At 48.2% G+C, this 18,440-nt stretch overlaps 1 protein-coding gene across 1 annotated transcript in view; it reads right to left on the reverse strand.

Moving 5' to 3' along the window:
* The window catches only part of EPB41L4B (erythrocyte membrane protein band 4.1 like 4B), a 118,103-nt gene that overhangs the window by 15,356 nt on the left and 84,307 nt on the right, over positions 1 to 18,440 (reverse strand). Inside the window, exons 18-22 of the mRNA XM_045840284.1 lie at positions 13,831 to 13,956; positions 12,717 to 12,784; positions 9,819 to 9,917; positions 4,872 to 5,058; positions 2,471 to 2,548 (exon numbers count right to left, since the gene is read on the reverse strand). Of these exons, the coding sequence (XP_045696240.1) occupies positions 2,471 to 2,548; positions 4,872 to 5,058; positions 9,819 to 9,917; positions 12,717 to 12,784; positions 13,831 to 13,956 (558 nt within the window). The remainder of the gene's footprint in view (positions 1 to 2,470; positions 2,549 to 4,871; positions 5,059 to 9,818; positions 9,918 to 12,716; positions 12,785 to 13,830; positions 13,957 to 18,440) is intronic.

Genomic DNA, 18,440 nt, shown 5'->3' on the forward strand with positions numbered 1-18,440 from the left:
TTTTTTTTTTTTAAGAGATATCAGTCAAGATTGAAACCCTTTTTATTATTCTTGGCTGTCTGGACTATGCTTCTCTGGAAACCACCCCACACAGCCCGGCTCACAAGGGTGGAAAGTCTCGGGGTTGAACCAGCCCTGAGAGAGTCTCAGTGGAATGCTGTCCCATACGAAGCTGAGATGATCTGTCCCCTCGTCTCTCCATCTCCCTGCCCATCCAGCTCTGACCTCTCTTCTTTCCTCCATTCTCCAAGGGACCAGGCCAGGGATGTGGCTTTAGGAGCCTCATTTGGCTGCAGACACTAAGTCCAGCCTCTCCTCTGCTGTCCTGGGACACAGACCCTCCATCACCCTGCCCACGAGGGCAGAGAGGCTGCTGCTTGCATTCCTTTGACACTGGGTGGGGCAGACAGAGGCGATGGAGGGAGGAGGACCGGACAAAGGGAGAGGCTGGCTGCCAGAGCCTCTCTTTCTCTCTAGGACCCCCGGGGCCCCTGGAAGACAGGACTCTGGAGCAAGGTAAGAGCAAAGCCGGGGGTGCCAAGAAAGCCCACATGGAGTGGGCTCTCTCCAACATCCCAGCCCCCCAGCCCACCTTCCGTGGGAACGTGCACTCACGCCTCAATCCACTCGAGCAAGACGAAGCGGGCTTCACCCGCAGAACACATAATCACTGCCAGCCTCAGCTGTGAGGCAGGCAGCCGGGGCTCTGTGCAGTGCAAGGACCTCAGCTATGCCGTGCCTGGGCAGCGCGGCACCCGGGACCCTGTGTCAGAGCCAAGTAGGAGGCACCAGAGATGCGAGCGGGGCATCCCGGGGAGAAGGAACGAGATCCCTGTTGCTGGAGCGGTGCACAAGGAGTCTGGACAGTCACTCGTTAGGCATTTGCATCTCATCCTGGGACCTCTGGTCCCTGCCAGATGCTGCTTCCTTCCGAGTCTCAGTCTGTTGTACTCAAAGAAAAGATGGGCAATTCGGTCTCCGAGCCGCATCTGTAGCACGATGGTCTTTAAGGGAATCCCAGGACCCCCATCAAAGCCACGATACACTTTGTTGTAAATTCATCTTCGCTCTCAAATCTATCAGGCGTTTTCAATCAATTCTCAGCATTTTGCTCATGATGTGCCTTCTGCACAGAATGCTTTGGTCTACTTTCCCCATGTGGCAAACTCCTAGTCCTTCTAGTCATACTTTAAAACCCCGGTACCACGAGGCCTAGGAACTTAGCTTTCTCCCCTTTCGCCTTCATAGGCTTTCAGGGTGTACCCTAAGGGTTCTCCGGTCCTTTGGGGTATGCTGCCTCCCGGTAGGCTGGCTGTCCTCGCCCCAGACAGCTGTCCCCCGGACAGCATTTGGGCTCATTTGAAAGCCTTCCAGAAATCCTCCCCTGGCACCACATCCTCCCACGGAGAGCTAGACCTGAATGACCCCCACTTCCAGCTTCTCCCTGCGCATCGTCTACATGGCTCGCCTGTCCGCCTTGGCCCTTTACCAGCCTGACTCCCCGCCCACCTCTAGCTGCCCTTTCCACTCCCAGGGCCTCTGCGTGGCCGGGCGCATGGCAAGCCCTCAGGAGCCAGTTTTTAATTTGACTCACGTTTTGACTCACGCCCCCAATTTGTGAACCGTGACTTATGCTCAAGTACACTTGGATATTAGGTTGAGCTGAAGATCCATCCGAGTTTGCCTGTGTCCTCTAATAATATTGGTAGCGATATCTTACACATATTTATGGTGTTTTGCATTCTTGAAGATCTCTCTGTCTCTGTTCTCTCTCTGTTCTCTCTCTGTCTCTCTGTCTCTCTCTCACACACACACACACACTCTTAGGCAGACAGGGCAAACAATGACATCCTTAATTCCACAGAGGAGGCAGCGACCATCCAATGCCAAGGCTCTTAAGGAGTGAGCAGAGGTTGGAGCCAGGCCCAGCCTGCATGAGTCCCGGCTCAGTGCTCTCTCTCCTGAAAGGGTTTCTCAGAGGCACGAGCCCCACAAAGGCCACCTTCCCTGAGGGGAGACCTGTATGCAGATGATGGAGGATAGCAGGGAGGCATGAGGGGTCTGGAGAGCCAGGGTGAGCACTCGAGCAGGTGCTTCAGACCAGCGCACGTTGTTGGAAGCAACGAGTGATGCCCCATGGGCGGGCATGCGGGGCACAGCCCAGGAAGCCAAGAAGCCAAGACCCAAGCACCCAGGAGCCCTGCAACGCCTGAGGAGCAGCGGACAGGTGGGGGCGGGCCCCCAGCGGCCAGCTTCAGAAGAAAGGAGCACCACCCTTCCTCAAGGACTGTGGGAGGGACCCGTGGCACCTGGACCCTTGAAGAAAGCTGACCCCTGAGCCTCCTGGCCATGAGCAGGACAAGAGGAAGAGCCTTCCCAACAGCAATGCCCACCTCTGTCCATCTGTCCCACTGCCAAGGTATTTCTACGGACTGTGGCTTTTCTGGTTTTAGCAAAATGGGAAGTTTACCAGAGGAGTGGCTTCTGTGAAGTCCATCAGGAGATCGCCTGGCTCCAAGGTAAAGGCACCTCCGTGGTCAGAGGGACTCTAGGAAGGAAGACAAAAACATCCCAGTTAGTGACAGTTTGGGGTTGACAGCGGAATGTCACCGGAAACCACAGAGGTTCCCAAACCCCATTTCTTCCCACTTTCTAATGCTGAACTCATGATGAGGCCAGCCCCCCACGCAGTTCTCTCACTCACGATGCTCAAAATGTTAAGATCAAGCTCCAGTGTTTTTTCCCTGAAGCCTTAACAAGTAGAAGCAGGGTGTGGGGTGGGTAACTGCCTTTGTTGGAAGCTGCAAGCAATGTTTCTGAGACACTTTGAGTGCTCTCTGACTGGTCTTCTGAGGGGAGAACACTGCAGAGAGTCCTTTGTGTGTTTGGAGAGAGCAAAACCCCCATCCCGGATGGAGAGGGTCAAGGCCTCCAGGAGCTAACTCCCCTGCACAGTAATGGGGACGATCTTGACAGCGGGGGAGGGGTGCCTCTGAAAGTCATGTTCTTTTTTGGAGAAAACACTTTTATTCCTTGTCCTGGGGGTTGGGGGGTGGGGGGCGTCTCAGCACCATGGGGGCCTTGAGGCCTTTTGCAGAGGGTGGGGGAGAAATCCCATCCACTTGGCACAAGCAGGGCCTTCAGGACCGAGATGGCCAGTAGGGGGAGCCCTGTGGCCTCTGGTAGGAAGCTGCCTGCACCCTCCCCGAACTCTCTTCTGTTTTGTACGTTTTCATTTGGTTTCAACCCAGGGGCGCGATACGTGACAGGAGCCAGTGTCCCCATGTGGGGCACAGCAGAACGAGGGGCTCCACACAGCAGAGGGGAGCCCAGCTCGGGGTACCAGGAGGCGATCCACAGGAAAGCAGGGAGGGGCTTCGGTCTGGGCCAGTCACTGGCTGAGGGGGCCAGGCAGGCTGCTGTGAGGAACGCGAGAGCATTCCCGGAGACCCTGGGAAGGGATCCTGGGAAAGACGGGTGCTGGTCACACAGAGTGTGAGCCTGGACTGTGGCACCTGGACATTGCCGGGCGTTGTCACCCCGAAGCCGCAGAAGCCTCCCACATCCAGTTGCTCTGGTTTGCATAAGCACTTTAACCCCCCTCTGGACCCAAAGCCAGTCCATGAGCTGGGCAGGGTGGCAGATATTATTCCCACTCTCAGGAGGGGGAAACTGAGGCTGGGAGAAAGAAGGGCTGCAGACTGGCAGCTCATTTCACGCAGCCATAAGGTGTGAGAAAGGAGCAGCTGAGACCTGAGTCTGGGCCTCAGGTCCTGTGTTCAGGCCCCCAGCACCCCCTCTCCCGGCCCCATGCAGACCTTGTGCCTCAGTGGGGTCCACGGACCAAGCCACCTCTATCTCATCATCAACCTGGAAAGCGATAGATTCAACTGCGTTTGGATCAGATGCTGAAGAGTGAGCACAGCTAAGCAGCACTCAGAGGAAACCAAGAGAAGTGTTTTGTGTGAGGCCTTTGTCACAGCCCGTTCACATTGCTGGCAATTTCCTGAAATTCCAACAGAATACTGTTTCCCAGTGTCACACTATGCACACAAGCTCTCCAGCGTGAGGACTGGGATGGGGCTGCTTCTGCATTCTCCTCCCCCCAGTGTCCCGCGATGGGAGGGGACCCACGTCTCACGTTCTGTCTTTCAGGCGATCAGTCTGTGCAGTGATGACATTCTGTCATCAAAATTGCCCTCAAAAATCTCTCTGATTTCCCTTAAAGTACAGTATGCATGGTTTCATGTTACATTACTTGTCTCTCACAAACGCTTAGCCTATCTTCCAGGGACAGTTACAGCAAAAACGTGCTTTGGTGGTCATTAATGCTGTTTTACAAGCTCAAGTCTCCTACAAGGGTTGACTATGCAAAATTTAAATACACAATGGAATACTACACTGCAGAAAGAAAGAAGCTCCTTCCCCTCACGGCAGTGTGGATGGAACTGGAGAGCATTATGCTAAGTGAAATAAGCCAGGTGGTGAAAGACAAATACCATGTGATCTCACCTGTAAGTGGAGCCTAATCAACAAAACAAACAAGCGAGCAAAACAGAACCAGAGACATGGAAACGAAGAACAAACTGACAGTGACCGGAGGGGAGAAGGGAGGGGGACAATGAGGGGAAGAAGGGGAAGGGGTGCCAAGGGACACGGTGAGGGTTCATGGACACAGACAACAGCAGGAGGGGGAGGACTGAATGTGGACAGTGTGGTGGGGTGGGAAGGGCAAGGGAGAGTATGATGGGCACAACTGTAATTGCACAACAATAAAAAATTTTTTTAAATGCACACAGATGCCACACACTTAATTTCTACCCAAGTCCCAGCAAGCGCAGCTAACTCCTCAGGGCTTTTCTTCCCCATACCTTGGCCCCTGGGGACAGCTGGCTCTTGCCTTCTGAATCCTGAGGCGAGCTGAGTTTGTGGACCCTGGGGGACGCCAGCGGCGCTGAAACTTGCGTGGCGGCGGTCATGGTGGTGGTGGTGGTTGGTGTGGTGGTCACGGGCACGCCTACTGCCTCGGCCAGCTCCGGAGGGAGGTCGTCTTCGTCACTGCGGTTGCTAAAAGCACATGCAGCTCTGCTCATTACAATAATAAGCAGGCTGTGGGGAGTGGGCGGAGGGGGGGCAGGGCAGTCAGGGCGGGGTGTGGGGGGTACCCCCAAATGGAGGTCTACCAGCAGTCCCGCTTACAGGACCCAATCCAGTGACATTTTTGCCAAAGCAAATTTGGGCTGGATTTTCTGTCACTTGCCAAAGGATTGAAAGAAGTTTATTTTTAACGGAAGGGTATACATAACATAACATTATTTCATCCATCTGTAAGTGTGCAACTCGGTGGCATAGATACAGTCACAGTGTTGTGTGATCGTCACCACGTCTAGGCCCCAAACTTGTCGTTACCCCCAGCAGGAACTGCACCCACTGAACAGCAGCCCTCCATTGCTCCCCGCCACAGCCCTTGGCGACACCTGTTCTGCTTCCTGTCCGGGCGAAGTTGGCGACTCTGGGTGCCTCAGAGAAGGGAAATCATACAATGTATGTCCTTCTGCAGGTGGCTTATTGGACGTGCCACAACGTTTTCAGGGTCCACCCATGTTGTAGCACGTGACACAGTTCACTCTTTTTCATGGCTGAGGAAGATTCCATTGCACGGAGCGGTGGCCCTTTGTTTATCTATCCACTGACCTGTTGGCGGCCTGGGGTTGTGTCCACCTTTTGGCTATTATGAAGAGTGTTGCTATGGACGTTGGTGCACACGTATCTGTTCCAGTCCCTGCTGCTTTTGATTCTTTTGGATTGAAATTCCCTGTAGGAGTGGGACTGCTGGGTCCTATGGTAGGTCTATGTGTAACTTTATGAGGAATCAGCAAGCCAAGGGATATTATTTTAAGCAGCCTCCTGTTGGAGGGTATGTGCCAGGCTTGTCGGAACCCACTGCTCTGAGTAAAAGCCCCTCTGTGGCCTAACGGCTAGTGTCCCTTTGGCGTGACACACTGGTCACAGGGGAGGAGGCTACTTCCCCTCTGCTTGGGGGCCAAGTAGCTCTGGTCTTAGAATCTCCCTGATGACATGAGATGACGCAGGCAGAAAAGGACACGAGAGGGGAAGTCCCCGTGAAGGTCAGGGAAGTCTCAGCTGGCACCCTGGCTCATCTCCAAGGCGTGGACTGGTCAGGGAGGTTTGACCTCCCGAAGGGTGCGTCCTTCTGATTTGATCACCCAGGCACAGGACCAGAGCAGCAGCATCGGTGCCCCATTCTTAGTATGCACAGCACTTTCTCAAATGTATAGAAACTCACGCGAGCCTCCAGGCCCTGATGCCAGCCAGCCTGCTGCCTGAGCCGTAAGCAGCTAGCTCAGCAGGCCTGGGTGCACAAAACAAACGCTGCGCATTCCAAATGAAGCACTGGTCACAGCAGCTCCGGGCTGCGGCCTCGGGGCCTTGAACTATGCTGCCTGATAAGAGTATCTGTGTGTCCCTGAGAGTTTGAGCCGTGCCAGAGAGTCCACGCTAGCAACGCGATTTGTGGTGACCGCCTGTTTGTGCATGAACGCCTGGGGCTTTGGGTCACACTGTATCAGTTTGATCTCTAGGGGCGGGCGGAGACTGAGTAGCTAAGGTCGGTCACATGAGTGTTCCGTGCCTGCATGACTGACCCCCCAGTAAAAGCTCCGGATGCCGAGTCTTGATTGAGCTGCTCCGGCTGGCAATGCTTCCATGTACGTCGTCACACGTGGTTGCTGGGAGGATTAAGCACTGCCTATGGGGCCCCTCCAGGAGAGGACAATGGGCAGCTTGTGCCCAGTCTTCCCAGACTCCTCTCTGGGTGCTGTTTTCCTTTGCTTTTTTGGGCTACATCCTTTCGCTCTGATAAACCCTAACTGAGAGGGGAACAGCTTTTCTGGATTCCGTGAGTCCTCTAGTGAATTGTCAAATGTGACAGTCATCTCGGGGGCCCTGACACGCTTCCCCTAAGGGTTTCCATGTGGCACTTCCGGAGCCACTCTGGCATGAGGGTTGTGCTTCAGAATTGCAGCTGAGCGAAAGAGTGGGGATGAAAGACCTGCGGCCAGTGGGCACCCGGGTGGCCTGTGTGGGGCCCCTCGTGGTGGCCTCCCCGCAGTGCTGGGCCTCATGGAGACATGGGGCCACGGTCCACAGCTGCAGTGTGGGTGGGGCAGGCTGCAGGGGGCTCTGGGGGTCTGAGGTCATTCTGTGACTGGAGAGGCCTCAAGAGGAGGACTTGGGACTTTATTACGAAAAAGGAGGACAGGCAGGGTGTGAACAGCTAAGTGGAAAAATCAATAAGATGTCATGAACTGGGATTCACGCGGACGAACGACATCAGATCAGCTGCGTTAACAGCCCATTTGATTTCCACAGCACCCTGTATTGTGATTTCCACTTTCAGAGAAGCGGATGGTATTCAGCGGCTGATCGTGAAATGACTCACCCAAGGTCACACAGCTAGTTAAGTGAGAGGGTGGGACTAAACTTTCTTTTTACCTCATTAAAAAAACTGTAACTTGAAAACCATAGTTATTATTTAGTTTTACATAAAAAGCCATTAAAAAAATAGGTCCTCTCTCACAGAAGAAAGTCAACTGATTCTGGCTAAAATGAAAAAAGAGTCCAAATTCCTGTTTTTGAAAAAAATAACCTTTTGTCTTAACTTAGATCTTATGGCAAAGAAGCATATATCTAAAGTTCATCAGGTCTTTCAACTTTACCTCAGCTTTGAGGTAAATTCATGTTAAATTCATGAAACAACACTTTAATCAGTAAAAGTTTATGTGTAGCACTATTACTTTCTTCAAAATGATTTCTTTCTATTTTAAAAATATATGTGCATAGAAAACTATCTACAGTAAGTCATCAAATGGGAACGTGGCTTATATTTGATGGCGTGATTCTAGGGAATTGGTTACTTCTCTCTTTGAACTTTTCCGTCTTGCTTGAATTGTTTTAGACGTTTACACTGTGTTTACATAAATAGTAAAGCTACATTTCTGGAAAAGTAAAGCAGCTTGTCATCTTCCGAACACACTAGGTTTTACAAAGGGTTTTCTTAAAGGATGCAATTTGGTGAGTTGGTTCAATTTCCTTTCCTTCCAGGCCAAGTATTAGCTATTGTTTCCAACATGGTTGCATATCCTGAATGGCTGATAGTAAGTAACACTTTGAAGTTCAAAATGGAAAAGGAAAGGCGAATCCTGCCAGCTTTACCCTTGGGAGAGCAGATTTTTCAAGGTTTAATTTGTCCCTCAGAGACCATTAGGACTGTGAATTCCTTGAATCTTACTTATTTGGGCTTTCTTGGGAAAGACAGCTGCTTATACTGCCTAGAAGTTTCTACTGAAGTTAATGAGGTGGGGTGTGTCTGCCCTTAAGAGCCCCTCACAGTTGGACTCAGGAGTCACACTCTCTGTCCTACACTTTGCATGCTGGGAACCCTTAAACTTGACCTTTTCTCAGAAGCTTGCAGGTCCTTGAGAAGAAAGGAAATGGAACTACTTTATCCTATGGCCATGTCACTGGCTAGGGGCTTTGCCCACATTAGCTCAGGTCAACCCTCACAAAATTCCTCAGAGGTAGAAAACACCTCACCCACTTTCCAGATGAAGAAAGAGAAGTTTGTGGACTAATTTCCCCAAGAGCTTCCAGCCGTAAACTGGCCAGGGCTCCATCTCATACCAGAGCCCCATAAGCTTTGCACTGCACCCAAAGATCCTCCTGCAGCTCACTGACCAATTCTGCACCCAGACATGATGTCATGGCCAAGGTCAAGAAGTGAAACATGCCATGGTGATCAGTACTGCTACTATTACAAATACCACTGCCACCCTCACTACAGCATTTACCCATCTTCTTTGGATTATGAGTATCTGCAATCTATCTTTCTTTCAAAGAAATTGTAAGCCCTCGGACGGGAATTGTCAAAGTCATTTTGTTCTTTCCCCGTGGTATCTAGAACAGCCTAGTGCAAACAGTAGGTAGCCTAGAAACTTTTCTTCAGCTGAACAGAACTGGACAGACCTGGGTGTTTCTGGGCCACTTTGGCTCCTCCCACAGGTTTCATACTGTTCAGTGATTAGACGAGACGGCAGCTTCTGATAAGACTCCCCATGATACAAACCCCTGGTGTTCCCATCCCTATGGAAGTCCCTCCCCTTGAGAGTGGGCTGGCCCTAATGAGATGCTTCTGACGAATAATGATGGGATGCCATTTCTGTGATTAGGTGACAGGAGACTGTGACTTTGGCCTTGCTGGCACTCTCTCTGGCTTTTCTGTGTGCTTTCTCTCATGGAGAAAGCTAGAGAGGCCCTCATCACTTAGGAACTGAGGGCAACCTCCAGCCACCAGCCAGCAAGGAACTGAGGCCCTCAGTCCAACTGTCCTCGAGGAACTGAATCCTGTCCCAAACCACATGCATGAGTCTTCAGAGGAGGCTGCAGCCCTTGCCAAGACCTTGAATGCAGCCTTGTGAGAGATCTTGACCCAGACAGCCCAGCTAAACCGTGCCTGGACTCCCAACCCACAGACACGGTGAGATAACAACTGTGAGTTGTTTCATTAAGCCACAAAGTTTTGTAGTAATTTGTCCACAGTGTTTCATGATGACTATAGATGACAACTATGTGGTGTTTTCAGGGAGAAAGGTCTGGTCTTGTTGTGACCCAAACTGGAAATAAACTGTCTTTTGGGGACGGCTCTTTGGGAATGACGTGAAGCACTCGCAAGCATTCATAACTGAGCGTGCAGCATCACCTTTGTCGCTATCATTGAAAAACCTGCAGTAAGAACTCACAAACTGTATTGTCTCGTTAACTTCCTCACTCGAGGAGGCTTGATTTCCGGCTTTTCCACTGCTGGCTGGGTCGTTTCCACACGTATAGGAATAGGACTTCTAGAGACACACAAAAAAACAGAACAGCGTGGGTGACAGAGCAGAGGGGGTTAGGGGGCATGCGTGAAAAAGGTGACAGGGATTGTAAAATAAGTCACGGGGATGTGATGTACACCATAGGTAATGCGGTCAATAATAGCATCATAACTCTGCACAGGGATGGATGGTTACTAGACCTAGCATGGTGATCACTTCATAAGGTCTGTAAATGTCAAATTACTAGGCTGAATACCTGAAACTAATATCGTGTTGTATGTAAACTGCCATTTTAAAATAAATAAATAAATAAATAAATAAATAAATAAATAAAGTAAAACAAAACAAAACAGAACAACCCCAACAAAACCATTTATGGCATTGTTTTGTCTGTAGGGGGACTGCTTTCTCAGTTAATTTATACCTTGATAAAAATGATAGTCAAGGTACCCATTTTTTCTCCTCTAATTGTATTTACTAATTAAATATAATTTTTTTTAAAATGTCATAGGAAATCTAAAAACAAAAAAAAAAAGTCACAAGGAAGAAAATACAGCAAGCAGGAACTGAATGTTATTGAGGTATCAGATGTATCAGATAAAATTTCCCTGCCAAAAACACCCATCCCCAATATCAGGGTTTGGTTCCTTACCACACCTTACTACTAAAATGAGAAAAGACATATTTGTGGGTAACCAATTTTTGCTTCCAAGCAATCTTGTAGCCACCTTATTTTAAACACAGTTCCAAAGATATATCTATATATATATAACCATAGAATATTAATGTGAAAAAATGCATGATCAGAAGATCTTTAAGACGTATGCTAAACATTTTAATTCAATACATATATGAAATTGGGAAACGTTAAATAGCACTTTTAGATTTCCTCAAGAAGATGTACCAGATAAGCAATGGGCGCTACTAAACACAGTAATTTTAAGGAAAAGCTTTCACACATTTTTGAAGTGGTCATGACTGCTTTCATCTCAAAAACAGGACATTACCTCCCGAGACCAAAGGACATCAGAATAAGTTGAGGTCCTCAGCAAGGGACCTCAGGCAAGCTAATGCTTCTGCGTCCATATTCATCTCCTCAGGGCCTAATAGGGTGGCAGGTATGTGCCCCATGCCCAGTAAATGTTTGATGAAAAACACATGAATGAGTAAATAAGAGTCAGAGTATTCTGGGTTCATGTTTTCTTCAAGCTGGAACCCCTGACTCAACTGAACAAAGTCCTGGCAGAATTCAGAGTCTACCAAGGGAGCCCATAACTTGGCTTGCGTGGAATGGCTAGCATCTGGAAAGCTTCATGGAGAAGTCTGTACTCAACCAGATGGAGGCAAGACTTCCCAGGCAGGAGACAGGGTGGAGACCTGAACTTCCTGATGGGTAAGGTCTCCGGGGAAGGGCAGGGGCTTAAGAAGAGAGAGAGCAAGGGCCAGGTCCTGAGGGACCTCAGACTGAGGTGTTTACACCGAAGGCAGTGGCAGTCACTGAAGGTTTCAGGCCAAGGAGTGGCAAGGTCAGACTTGCATTTTAGAAAGGCCCTTATAGCAACCCAAGAGGATGCTGGTGAAGGAGGCCAGCTGGAGGAATCTGAGAAGACTTCAGCCGTAGTTATCCAGGGTGAGAAACGGTGAGGGCTCGAGGTCGCAATCAGAGTTATGAAGAGGAGAGGGTGGATGTGGGAGATAATATGAAAGTCCAATTGGAAGAATTTGGTGACCAATTGGATGAGAGGGGTGGGTAGGAGAGAGGCAAAGACTCCCAGGTGTCAGGCCTGGATAACAAATAGGTAACAATGCTATTAACCAAGACTGGAAAACAGGTGAAGCGATAGTAGGATAGGGTGGGAAGAGGTGAATTAAGGTTTTGGAAAGTCCAGGAAGTAGCAGAGTATGTGTCTTTGGAGTAAGAAAAATTTATACCGAGAATAACTGGGCATTATAAGATGACATAGAGAAGAATTAATTTTTATTTTTAGTGTCAAGTATAATAATGTCCCGCAGCAGAGATTCCTAGACCACCTGGGTGTTTATTGAAACTCTAGTTCCTATTCCCACCGCTGCCCCCCAACCAAAGGATCTGAAAGGTCTGGAATGGGACCCAAGAATCTTTGCTTGTTTCAGAGTCTCTGCCTGTTACAAGAGATTGATGCGGTGATCCCTGGGCCCATTTTAGGAAACTATCATAGGAAGGCCATGCCAGCGTTAGTAGACCACCCAGGTGTCGGGGGGCGGCCATGATCTACAGGTCGTTACATACTTGGGTTGAGTAGGGAAGAGTTTCTGCTTTCTACGAGATCAGGAGAGAAAGGTTTTCCTCTGAGGAGGTGGGGGTCAGGAAGCGTGGGAGAACACTTGTGGTCCTAGTACGGTTAAGGAGCTCAGCATGAGGAGGACCAAGGGAAACAATGGACCAAGGGAACAATAATGAACCAAGCTGGGAGAGCAAGCAGAAACCAGGTCAAAAGGGCCCCCCATGCTGTATTAAGGGGTTTGGATTGCACCCTGAGAGCACAGGGGCGTCTTTAAAGGACTTAAGCAGGACTAAATAACAAGGTCAGGTCTATACACTTGAAAAGCAACTGTAAGTGATTTCTTTGTTAGTACAGCAATACTAAAATTGAGAAAAAGCATTTTTGAAGCTTACAGGAAATTGTGGAAGCCAGTCTTTTTCTACCTCTCCAGGGTCCCATTCTCCTAGTTTTCTTCTTCTTCTCTGATTTGTATCACCAAAACCCTCATGCATAATGTTTTGAGGATCATGTTGATGATACAGAGAATACAGTTTCCCCATTCAAACAAGAAGCAACAGACCTTACGTTAGCGTCCTGAAGACTGGATTTCTTATTGATATTTACAAACGTTGATTCCTCCTTTCCAACCTGTGAAAGAAAACAGGCAGGTTTGTCAAAACTAAATATCTTGGCGTGCAAAACTGTTCTCAAGTCTCCTACATTCAAAGGATTATAGAAATGTGAAGGTGGATAAAGGAGGTAGTTATCAAGCACGCAGTCAATAACAAATATTCTCCGGTGTTCGTGTAAGTTAACAAAAAAAATGTTTTCTTGAGTCATTCCCCATCACGGGGATTAATACTTCATCATTCAAAAGCAATCAATGCTCGCCTTCATACTTTCACTGAGCACCTGCTCTGTGCCAGCTCATGCTTGAATGAGGAGAGGATGGTGTGGGAAAAGCCAAACCCACAATTTGACCCCCCACCTCACCTATTAGATCAGGAATAATAACCAGCTCTCACACAGCGCTTACAGTTTATAAAGGATTTCAGAATCGGTCCTTTCACATGAGTGTAACACCCTGGGAGGAAGTGTGACATATGATTTTGACAGAAGCCTGTCCTCCTCCCTCTGGTGAATCCCACACAGAATGGTAGGGGAGGAAAGGACACCCACTCAGCCAGCCGGGCCAGCTGCACACACACTGGGAGGCGGCGGGAGACGCAGCCCTCTGCGGCCCTTATAGCCACCGCCACATACAGAGCTGGCCCCTTCACTTACCCAATTAAAAACTGCACACCAGGTAATAACTCTTTCTATTAAAATCTCTCTTGTCCTGGCTGTGTAGCCCAGTGGACTGAGCTCAGGCTGCAAACTAAAGGGTCACCAGTTCGATTCCCAGTCAGGGCACATGTCTGGGTGGCAGGCCAGGCCCTGAGTGGGGACCATGTGAGAGGCAACCACACATTGGTGTTTTTCTCTCTCTCCCTTTCTCCCTCCTTTCTCCTCTCTCTAAAAATAAATACATAAAATCTTAAAATAAAATAAAATAAAATCTCTCTCCACATAACAGGTGTGGTTCCTATCTCCTGTCTGGACCCTGACCGACATCCTAGAGTGCCTCTTTCTTCTCTACGGCCTGGGGGAAATCCCGCTGGGTGAAGTCAAAGGGATGCCCGCGCTCCACGCACCTGGGCACTCACGCGGGAAGCGTTCTCCAGCTGGGCTTTCAAAATGTTACACTTCACATGATCGGCCACGGGGGAAGGCAAGAGTGGGGTCTGAAGAGTCTTCTCAGAAACTTTCTTTTCTTCAGCCTGTGACAAACCAAAAGACGATAGGTTGGAAGCAAAGGAAAAGGAAAGCATACATATTACCCTTTCCTATTAATCATAACCACAAATAACACAGACTTAAGCATATAGATAGGTCTCTCACGAAATCCTTATATTAGTGTCAGCGCTTCTACTATTTGCAAAGGATTCACAAGCACCTCCCTTCATTCTTGTGTGAAGTAGGGAGAGGACGCACCAGGGAGTCCATGAGCCGGAAGATGGGGTGAAGGTTCAAAGACAAGAGGCTCATTCAGAGTCATGTGGCTACAGCCAAAGGCAGATGCAGGACCCAAGCTTCGAGTTTTCCATACCCTAGTGCAGTGCTATTTCCGCCGTAACTGCTACCTCGGTCCTATAAAGGTTCAGTTCTGTGACTTGTTGGGTCAAGGGAAAGAGTGCAAAATACTCATTGGTGTATTTGCAGTAAATCTTGATGAAAAACGTGATTCTCAGTGAGAAATCTGTATCTATGCTGCCTCATCGTAGAGTGTCTCAGACATCCATAGTTTACTATTTTTGCCATGTGATCCAGTTAAGGTGGATTACCCTGGAGCTACCTATCATAAGTGTGCCCTAAGCAATAACATCTGAAATCATAGGCTGGTGGCTATTATTTTTATTACAATATACATTATGATAGTTATCTCACTATTAAAAATACTCATCTGTGTCTATAACCTGAAATCATCCCAGATGGCATTCATATCACACTCAGGGAAATCATGTCTTATTGCTAACCTGCCTACTGTGGCCATTGTTTATTCCATGGGCACACAGCACAAGCTCAGTAAACAGCCAATGCAGATGATAATGATATATACTTATTAGAGAGATTTATCTTATTTATTTATGCATTTATTTAAATCCTTACCTGAGGACATGCTTATTGATTTTAGAGAGAGAAGAAAGGAGGGAGAGAGAGAGAGAAAAAAAAAACATAAATTGGTGGCCCCCAAATGTGTGCTGGTCGGGGACTGGACCTGCAACTTAGGTATGTGCCCTGACCGGGGTGGGGAGGGGGTGGAGACAAACCCTCAGCCTTTTGGTGCATGGAACGATGCTCCAGTCAACTGAGTCACCTGGCCAGGGCTAGAAGACATGTATTTAATATGAAAGATACAAGGCAGTATGATTGCTAAAAGTCAGTTTAGTGATATCAGGACCAAATGCAGCATATTAGCCACAATGTGCCAGGGCAAGAACAAAAATGATTAAAAGGCCCTCAAATTCTGCAGGTTCCAAAATTGATCTCATTCACTCATTCAAAAGTCCTATGGAGCACACCGCTGTCCATCACAGGAGCCTTATGAAAGCCCTAGGGGGAATTATCAGGCAATTGGCTGGTTGGCATCATTTAATAAAGAAAAGAGGGCATAGAATACAGCAGGGGTGTCAAACTCATTTTCACCGGGGGCCACATCAGCCTCGCAGTTGCCTTGAAAGGGCCAAATGTAATTTTAGGACGGTATAAATACAGCTATTCCTTAACAGTTAAGTGAGAGCTCAGCACTGCCACCAGGTAGAAACAAGATGCTGGGCTGAATAAAACAAGGTGGAGGGCCAGATTCGGCCCGTGGGCCTTGTGTTTGCCACCTGTGGAATAGAGTCTCAGTGGGCCCTCCAAATGCACAGAGGAGCATTTGGTAGACTAAGCAGAACTCAGCAATTTCATGTAACAGGAAGATAAGCAGAGACAGAAGACCTGTATTTGAATCTCAGTTCTCTCCCTGACTAGCACGATGAAAAACAAGATGATGATGATGACAAAGAGAAAAATAATGCCAGTAGCTCATATTTGTGACAGCGTATTATGGGCAAGGAACTGACCAAGCATTTCCTGTGTACCACATTCCATTCAGAGGGAGATACTATCACTGTCCCCATTTTATGGATGAGAAGAACAGAGCACAGAGACAGTAAGGCACTTGCCCAAGGTCACACAGGAAATTCAAAGAAAAGCCAAGATTCACACCCCAGGCTGGGTGAGTCCAAAGCGGGAGCCCTGACCACTCGGCTGCACCGGCTCCCCTCACCCTTGCCGAGTCTCAGCTTCTATCTTCATGAGACTATGATGACGATCCAATGAGAAAGTAAGACGTGAGTGACACTTTCACATTAGATTCTTTGCTGAGGAAAGAAAACACGTAACTGAGAAAGAACATCAGACACGAGGATGCAAACGATCTTAAGCCATTGAGTCTGATGTGAAGAAAACTGACTCACTGGACGGGAATCATTATCTTAGGAGATTGAGAAGTCTCCAAAGGGAAATAAGGAACTTATTTATTCTGAAAGATGAGGTTTACAGTACATGTTTAGGATACTATACTGCATTTTTCTAAATCCTGTTCAGTTCATTGTTTACTACCCGAATGGGTGTTTTCCCCAGTGTGTGAGGAGTTAATTTTACGAGCAGATTTACTTTGGTGAATGATATGCTGGAACGCAGGAATTACATAAGTCGCAAAGCCCGTTCGAGGTTTCTGACCATTGCTAAGGGAATCCAGTTATATTCACAGCCATGACCGAAGACCTGCTTTTAAAACACCGAATGCTGCTAAATCAAGAAAAGACTGAGAATTCAGTTGATTTCTCCCTTGAATTTAGTAACTCTGACCTGCTTTTTAGACATAAAAGTCAAGCTGGCTTGCTCCTGTTTGATCTGGACAAAGCGAGACCTACTGTTCAGCTCTCCCTGATTTGACGCGAGTGGAGGGCAATCTAAGTTTTGGAAAATATGAGTATCACATGAGCGTGTTTGCACAGAAGGCATCTTCAGGGGAGAGAACCGTCTAGATGACAAGGAGACCCCAATTCCGGCCTGCAGGGTGGCTCTGAGAATGCTGAGCTTTTTCTTCTGCAGGGCCACAGTTTGTGTTTCACGTTCAGTTTGAACTGTGAAAAGATGCTTTCTTGTTCAATATGGAAATACAGATTTCAAAACATACTCATGAATGACACTCGGGCTTATCACTGGAAATAGTGCACTTATTTGGGGATTGCGTGGGGATCAAGAAATGATCAGGTCCATTTTTAAATCGTTGATACAAATTGTTTCTACATGTGAACTCTGATGAGATTTAAATCCTTGTGATAATTTTGGGTACGACTTTGGAACTGGGAAATGAAAATGTCTTCTCATTATTCAATCAAGAATAGGTATTTAAAAGAATCAGTAGATTCTTGATCCGTGAGGCTGGAAAAAAACCTTAAGGGTTTCTCGAAGACATTGGTCCCAATTGTGGTATCATGATAAGTTAGGAAGTCTGTTCCAAGGAATGTTTTATTAATGATAAAGAATTACAGTGTGAAGTAATATATTTTGCAGGGCCAGTAATATATCTATGCAAGACCAAGGTCAAGGTTATCTGACATCACTCTAGCCCAGTACTTGCTTACTGATACGTTTCTTCAAGTGGAAGAGAAGAGAGGGACATTATAGTTTATGCTCTGGGGAAATGCTTAATCACTCACAGCTGTCCCAGCTTTGCCTCAACCCAGCGCAAGCCACTGTTGTCCCCATCCCACTGACACTCAACGGCGATGGCAAATTACATACAGCTTCTGAGTTCTCGGGTATTATATGCTACACCTCCTCACCAAATGTGTTTGGATTCTGTCAAACTCTGGGCAAACCTCTGTTAAAACACTGATTGTGTTTATTGCATTAGAAAAGGTGAAAGCCAAGAGACGGAGAAAGACAAGTCTGGGGCGGGGGCACGTGGTGTGCTGGGTGGACTCCCCAGAGCCTGGGACAGGCCTGCTCTGCAAAGACTTGTTGATGGAATGAGTAAGTGCCATTCCGCAGGGGGAATTCTTTCCAGCTGGCCCTCAGGGAGGGTAGTATGAAAGAAAAGCAGGTGAGGGGGGCCTTGAAGTTGGGGTCCCATTAAGGATCGAAAGGACTTTTGGCAGGGGAGAGGAGTGCAAGAAAGTGAGGGTCTTCTGAGAAGCTCTGGAAGTCTTCTGCGGACCAGAGAGCTGGCTGGGGTGGAGGAACAGCCTGGGTAGGAGGTATGACATTCCCACGGTCCCCAGCAAGGAAAGGAGGGGGAGTTCCTGAGGCCAGATCCTCCAAATTCTTCCTATTCCCTCTTGTAAAAGAGCAAGGTTAAGCATTAGAGCAGAAGAAATGACCAGGGAGTGAAAAAGGCTGTTCCTTTGGGGACTTTAAAAGTTAAAATATGTTCACAACAGCGGCTCTCAACCAGGGGTGATTTTGCCTTTCCAGGGTCATCTGGCACTGTCTGGAGACAATTTAGTTTCTACACGTGGATAGGGGTGGTATTGGCATCTGGTGGGTCAAGGTCAGGGATGCTGCAAACATCCTACAATATACAGGACAGCCCCCCACAACAAAGGATTATCAGCCTCAAATGTCACCAGCACTGAAACTGAGACACCTGGAGGAGAAAAGGAAGGCTGAGGTAGAATACAAGAGCACCAGCCAGGCGTCACAGATTCAG

Source organism: Phyllostomus hastatus, unplaced genomic scaffold (genome assembly GCF_019186645.2).
Source record: "Phyllostomus hastatus isolate PE091 unplaced genomic scaffold, TTU_PhHast_1.1 phas_contig_34, whole genome shotgun sequence".
NCBI lineage: Eukaryota > Metazoa > Chordata > Mammalia > Chiroptera > Phyllostomidae > Phyllostomus > Phyllostomus hastatus.